At 40.9% G+C, this 7,630-nt stretch overlaps 1 protein-coding gene across 1 annotated transcript; it reads left to right on the top strand.

Moving 5' to 3' along the window:
• The first annotated feature begins 1,473 nt into the window (after window positions 1-1,473).
• On the top strand, window positions 1,474-7,381 carry LOC128201127 (signal transducing adapter molecule 1). Its single transcript, XM_052896929.1, has 4 exons — window positions 1,474-1,668; window positions 4,489-5,172; window positions 5,501-5,611; window positions 6,543-7,381. Exons 1-4 carry the CDS (start codon window positions 1,626-1,628, stop codon window positions 6,893-6,895), a joined length of 1,191 nt encoding a protein of 396 aa, XP_052752889.1. The 5' UTR covers window positions 1,474-1,625; the 3' UTR covers window positions 6,896-7,381.
• Window positions 7,382-7,630: the final 249 nt, after the last annotated feature.

Raw genomic sequence — 7,630 nt, 5'->3', positions numbered from 1 at the left:
AATTTTTGTAATATTTAAATTTAAATTAAATTTAAATTTAAATTAAATTTAAATTAAATTTAAATTTAGGCGCCGGTCTCGTAGAACAATTTTTTTTCCATTAATTTAATGTTATCTGGAGTAGTCACCGTCACAGGACCTCCCGTGGTAGCACGTGGATCATCTTGTAATGATTCTCGTCCCCTGCAAAACAACTCAGACCAATTTTAATTGTTATAAACAGCTTCCATTCTGTTTTTGATTTGTGATACATTTTAATTGAAATATATTTATTATTGTTATTCAATACTCGTAATATTCAATTTTATTTAATGCTTTTTCTATGATTATACTTAATTTCAGACATAATGTACATTGTTTTTTAAATAGATAGATCGATAATTCATTTGCATTACTTAGAGCACACAAATTACAATATATATATATATATATATATATAATTAAGGACTAGAGTGCTGGTATTAACGCTTTAGTCAACAATTTTATAAACATGTCAAGAATTACAAATTATTTAGATATCCATTATGTATCTACTTATATGCTTTACGTCAGTTGCCGTGTCTAATAGATTAAGAATAATTTTTGCTGACTTTTCTATGTCATTTCTAATTTTTTGTGAGAATCTACATATTGTGTAAATCATAGAACGGGGTGAATATGAATAACTTGAAACAATATTTTTAATTTCATTTTTCAAGTTAACCTATCTGAATTTGATTTATATTACAATAATTTGATTGATTGATCTACATTTGATAATTAAGCAACAGTACAAAAATCGGCATACAATCCGAAATCATAATCTTTATAATTTTGTTAAATATTATCCTTAAAATCTAAAATGTACTTTTTCTCTCCAAAGTTGGGGTGAATAGAAACGAGAGGGGTCACTTCTATAAGTTTAAGTACGTCAGTAGATACTCTTATTTATTAATCTTATATTGGGCATTTAAACTTTAGGCGGTTTCTCTTCACTCCTTAGCGCTTCCATCGCTCTATTTTTTCATTTCTGTCAACTTCTTTAAAATTTCTATTTACCCCACTTCTTACAAAATTTTAAACAGTATCGATTATTTATTTATTTTAAACAATTATTACAACCCACCTTTTATATATTTTGGAAATGCAAGTGTATTCTACGCTTCGAAATATATTTACTGTGAGAAACAAACTACAACTTAATAAAATATAAAGAATGTAAAAATACGTTAAGATTTTACATTTTCACATTTTCACGCTATTATTCCAAAATAAGTTTTCAGATAGATTGAAATATATTTGATAATTGTTAATTATTGCCATAAAAAATAAAAAATAATTATTTTATAAACAAAATTTTTATTTCCAATTTTTTACAGTTCGTATGTCAATTAGTCATGTCAATGTCACACGATTACACACTGATTCGACTCTCTAATCTGTGTTAGGTACTTGCTCTGTGGTAAATGATCATTTATATTGTATTTCTTTATTGTCACGTCAAATAAACAATTATATTGTATATTTCTTTGTTTTCTATTGATAACGCGAACTATCATAAAAAATATATGAAATACACTTTTTATTTCAATGAGTGTCTATTCGTTAATTTGTTATTGTTAATGAAGCACAAATAAATTACTATTATGGGTTTATTTAGTACCTCTTCGCCGTTTGACCAAGATGTCGGTACGTAATATTTTTTTTTCTATTTGTATATTGTAGGTATCACGAAATCAATGACAAACTAATTAGTCAATAAAAGTTATCTTAAAGATTATAAAAACTCTAAATTAACAAAATTTTGTGACGGATTAAGTAGGCGCCAGGTAATGACCTATTATCAGTACCGACTGTTGTCGTGTAAAGCTGTCTATCGATGACTTCAATGAGTCATTTAAACGCTAAATTATTAACAATAATAGTCCTCAGCAGTGGATCCTATTGTAAATCTGTAGGTCACTATCGGCGAGAAGTGAAGTGATTCATTGCTACCGTAATTTAATCATTTATGTACTTCAATATTTATGATAGGTTGAAATGTAAGGATATTCGATACGCTGTCACTGAGACCGAACGTGATTCATCATCTTACATTCCAATCGAATATTATATAAAGACTTTACATTAGTATTTTACATAATATTGTTGATGTACTATGTCAATATGTGTAATTTATTGAAGAGAGGCCTATGAAATTCAAAATGGGAATTGTAAACACATTGCACCATGTTGTTCCGTCGTAATCAGGACGTGGTGCAATTCGCGTCGAAATGTCACCACTAAAGTAGCAGGTACGAGGTCTGTCCGGAAAGTTCGTATAAAAGTGTTCTGGAATGCGAGAAAGAGGAGTGGGGAGGCCAGGTAAGCGCAGGACCCCTTCCTTATGTCCCTAACAATGCTTCAGTTCTGGTCTGACCGCCAGTGGTGCGAATTATTGCTTGTCACGCCATCTGTGAAAAAAAGTTATTTCTCCTTAACGAAACCCCGTCGGCATGGAGCCCGCTAATTTTGAAGAGCAGCGCGTCGTAATCAAGTTTCTCTCGAAACTCGGCAAGAATGGCCGTGAAATTTTTGCCGATCTAATTCGATAAGACATCCGGGGAACCACGAACAAAAAAATCAAGAAAATCCCGCTCAAATGTCAAGACAATGTTGATTGTTTTTTTCGATGTTCGGGGGATTGTCCATCAAGAATTCGTCCCTCCAGGCCAGACAGTTGATGGAAAATCTACGTCGATGTGCTCAGACGCCTCAAAGCTCGTGTGGCACGAGTTCGTCCAGAATTGGCGCGAGAGGGGCGTGGGATTCTTCACCACGACAATGCCCCTGCCCACACCTCTCTTGTTGTCCGTGTGTTTTTGAGTAAAAATTCCATTACGGTGACCGAACACCCCCCCCCCCCCCCTATTCGCCGGATTTGGCCCCGTGTGACTTCTTCTTGTTCCCAAAAACCAAATTGGTACTTCATCTCTAAAGGCTGTGGAAATTTCATTTGGGGGACATAAATGAGATAAAAAAAGCTTCGACGGGGCAGCTGAGAAACCTACAACCAGAGGACTTTCAAGGAGCCTTCTCACAGTGGAAACGGCGTTGGCACAAGTGCATTATGTCACAGGGGGAGTACTTTGAAGGGGATAAAATTGATTTACCTGAATAATTGTAAAATAAAATTTTTAAAAAACTTATATAATATATTATATATAGGCGTACTTTCCAACAGGACAAACCATCGTATGTAGGTACTATTTTACCGGCGAAAATTTTTCATTGCATTAAGTCCTGATAGTGTATAAATACTGTTATTATTTTTAATTTAAATTTGTTCTGCATCAGGCTCAGCCTAGTGTAGGAATCAATGATAAATTCTGTGCTTATTCAAACATACTTTGTTAAATAAATATATATTTATCTTATCTTTATTATAATAAATTGTCATACAGTCTCAATTTTATAATTGTATGCCTCTACTGAGAAACAGTACAATTCACATTTGCTACTATTCAGGAGAATAAAAATCTATTTTATTATTTAAACAATTCTAGTGTTTATTGGTCGAGGGGTGGAGAGTAGTATCCCTGTTAAAACATCACTGAATGTCTAACTACAGTTGCAAACCTGGCTGCCATGTGTAACAGCTATTGGCGAAACCCTCTTACAGAGGGAGGTCTATGTTCAGCAGTGAACAGTTAACAGCTGTTGATGCTGACGATGATTAGAAAATCTTGACCTTCTCTTTCAAGTTATTTTTGGTGTTATATATATTGGAAATTTCTCTATAGTCAAGTGTTTTGTTTCACTAAAGTCTATGAATCACATAATTATATTAGTAAGTGTTAACATATTCTCTACATTTTCAATCAGTTGGGATAATTATAAAAATATGTATATAAAGCAGAAAGAAAAAAAAAATAAATAAATGAACAATATGATAATATGACAATTACTCCATGTCACAAAGAACATTTTTTCATAAAATTAAGAAAAAAAAAAATACAAGAAAGGTGTGTTGAGCACAATTTTCTGTCTAATATTTTCTTGTACTTGTTTTTCATCTAAAATAGAGCTAGTAATGCAGAAAGTAGTAGCTGATTTTTTCATAACTGCATGCACAACATACTAGGCAAGCATCCATTGACTATAGTGACTATTTAATATCAGATTGGTTGTATGTTTGTTTGTCACTTTCGGGATATAAAAAGAACTATTATATTCAGTTAATAAAAAAAAATACATGTGGGTTTACATACATTACACACATAGATACAAGAAAGGGAATATAATTTGTAAATAAATATTTAGCTCGCAAGTGTTATACATGCCAATTCAAAATTAAGTTTTATTCTATATATCATCGTCATGTGTCGTCTGATAATCATTACACCATCGCGATAGCATCTCAAAATCGGTTTCTACTTATACGTATTTTAGTACTATTTCGAACTGAATGTAATATTCCGTCACCAAATACTTCCCTCCGGCGAGACTAACGCGGGTCAATGACCGCAGAGCGCGCCACGAACGAGAACAGCACGAGCGAGGAGTGGGGGCTGATCCTGGAGATCTGCGACCGCGCGGGAGCGTCGGCGGCGGCGGCGCGCGACTGCCTGCGGGCCGTGCTGCGCCGCCTCGCGCACAACGACCCGCACGTGCAGCTGCTGGCCGCCACGCTGCTCGACGCCTGCGTCGCCAACTGCGGCCGCCTCTTCCACCTCGAGGTGGCGTCGCGCGACTTCGAGACCGAGTTCCGCCGCCTGCTGGCGCGCGCGCAGCCGCCCGTGGCGCAGCGCCTGCGCGCGCTGCTGCGCAAGTGGGCCGAGGGCGACTTCCGCGCCGACCCGCAGCTCGACCTCATCCCCTCGCTGCACGCCAAGCTGCGCGCCGAGGCCGCCGAACCCGCGCCCGCGCCCGCGCCCGCTGCCGCCGCCGCCGCGCAGCGCGAGCAGGACGAGCTGGCGCGCGCGATCGCGCTGTCGCTGCGCGAGTCGGGCCCGCCGGCGGCGCCGAGCGGCGGCGCGAGCGGCGGCGGGGGCGGCGGCGGCGGCGGCGGCGGCGGCGGCGGCGGCGGCGGCGGCTCGGCGCTGTACCCGCGCGTCGAGCCCGCGGAGGCCGCCCCGCCGCGCAAAGTACGAGCGCTGTACGACTTCGAGGCGGCCGAGGATAACGAGCTGACGTTCCTGGCCGGGGAGATAGGTACTCGGATAGTTTTTGTCGTTTTCGTTTGTCCGTTACAGTCGCTTCGTACGAGTCACCAAGTAATTTCTACTAAAAGATTCGTCTGGAACTCGTCGTACATTTATTTACAATATGAGTACAATGGGGGAACAGACTGTTAGTATTGAGATCTAGCTGACCCATTGCTAGCAATACACACTATCAGATAAACCTCCGTGCAGTTCCTCCTGGAAACCATCATGGTTAATTCTAGTGAAATTCGTCATAATGAGCTAACTAACCTACTTTCATCGCCACTTACGCTACTGCTCACTAATACTATAGTAAGGAACCGTTTCGATTGCAGTTCACGTGACTGACTCCAGCGATCCCAACTGGTGGAAAGGCTACAACGATCGTGGCGAGGGATTGTTTCCAGCTAATTTTGTGACATCTGATTTGACGGAGCCACGCCCTGGTAATTTATCATTGCTTTCTTTTATTTATTTTTTTTTTTTTTTTTTTTTTATTATTTATTTATAGTTGTGGGAGATTTGTTCCATATGAAAAACTATACAAAATAATTCTTCTGCTACGACTTTGTCTACCTATTTATCATTACTACGCTATCTTCGCATTTATTAACATACGCATCTACGCGTACACACGTACGCACACATACGCATATGCATGGGCACTTTACACATGCACTCAGATGTTTCACATACGCGCACGTAAAAAAAAATATTTTTTTTATTTCTAATAATTTATAGTTGTGCAGATTAGTGTTCCATATCAAAAACTATACAAAATAATTCTTCTGCTACGACTTTGTCTACCTATTTATCATTACTACGCTATCTTCGCATTTATTAACATACGCACACACACACACGTACACACACACACACACACACACACACACACACACACACACACACACACACACACACACACACACACACTTGCACACTTAAACACGCACGTACGGATGCACTCATATACCCACACGCATTCTCACACACGCACGCGCACTCGCACACATTATATACGTATGCGCCTCACGCACACACACACACACACACACACACGCGCATACAAATACGTTCGCACACTCATGTACACACACGCACACACACGCACAGACACACATGATATGCATTCACACACACACACACGCATGCGCACATCACATACACAGGCATACGAACGCACGCACGCTTGCGCTAGATGCATACATTCAAAGCACTTACACGTACGCACGCACAGATACGCACATTCTCATCCGTTCTTGGATTTTATTATCATTAGAATAATTAGAATTATAATGTATAGTTAACGTGTTGTGGAGAAATTTTAAGTTGGATAAGTAGAATGTAGTAATTTGTACGGTGTCGTTCCGTATTCAGAGGAGGCGCGAGGCAGCGCCGCGGCGGGCGGCGGCGCGGCGGCGAGCGGCGCGGCGGACGAGGCGGCGGCGCTCGACGAGGCGGCCATGGACGAGGCGCTGGCGCTGCTGCACGAGGCGGACCCGGAGGCGGCGGCGGGCGCGGCGGACGCGGCGCTGCGGCGGCTGGAGGCGCGCGTGCACGCCATGGGCCCGCTCGTGGACGCGGCGCTCGAGCGCGCCGACCGCCGCCACGCGCGCCTCACGCAGCTCAGCGCCGACCTGGTGGACGCGCTCAACCTCTACCACGAGCTGATGCGCGCGCCGCCGCCGCCGCCGCCCGCGGCCGCGCCCGTCTACCCGCCGCGCTGCTGATCGACACGCTCGCGTCCTGCGCCGCACATACCTAGTTCACTTCTACTATCCCTGAGGCTTAGAACGTGGCGACCGACGACATTTTATTTTCCCTCTCTGACATACCGTATCCCCGAAACGGCACGCTGTAAATATACCCAACGACCGACGGACGCGGGCCGCCCGGCCCGCACCGTTCCGGACATGTGTTCCGCGGCCGGGCCGCGCCGCCCGTCGCGGGAGCTGGCCAGCGAGCGTACAGATAAAATGTGGCTCGATCGCGTGTAGTTTTAATTCTTGAAACGATCGATAGGGAAGAAATCGATCCGAGACGCGACAGACTCTTGTCAAATTAACAGAAATCTACACCTGGGAGATAAAAATATAAAGTATGATGATGAAGAGTACCTATGTTAATGTAGTTGTTGATAATATATAATCTGTTACTTTTTTTTTTTTCATTTGTATGTGGTGTAATAAATTATAATATAAGTAAACATTCGATTCTTCCGTTGTTTTATTTTCTAAACACACACATCAAAAAAGTCTAAGCGACACATACTATTTCATAAAAACACTAGGAGAAGTAAAACCAAAGGTATTGATCTCAGTAAGCTAAAAACAAATGGGGATAATAAAGTGCAATATAGAAAAAAGCTAAAAAATAGATTAAGAAATTATATGGAAATATGGTAATAATATGGAAAATAATAACAATTCTAAAAAAAATATTAATGATAGATGGTGCAATATTAG

Source organism: Galleria mellonella, unplaced genomic scaffold (genome assembly GCF_026898425.1).
Source record: "Galleria mellonella isolate WM207_F2 unplaced genomic scaffold, CSIRO_AGI_GalMel_v1 utg35081, whole genome shotgun sequence".
Lineage (NCBI taxonomy): Eukaryota > Metazoa > Arthropoda > Insecta > Lepidoptera > Pyralidae > Galleria > Galleria mellonella.
This window is presented reverse-complemented; position numbering and strand designations above follow the sequence as displayed.

Coding starts and splice junctions, on each gene's coding strand:
- LOC128201127 (XM_052896929.1), top strand. CDS start 1,626: ATGGGTTTATTTAGTACCTCTTCGCCGTTTGACCAAGATGTCG. Junction 1,669..4,488: donor GCCGTTTGACCAAGATGTCG/GTACGTAATATT, acceptor CAATGACCGCAG/AGCGCGCCACGAACGAGAAC. Junction 5,173..5,500: donor GTTCCTGGCCGGGGAGATAG/GTACTCGGATAG, acceptor TTTCGATTGCAG/TTCACGTGACTGACTCCAGC.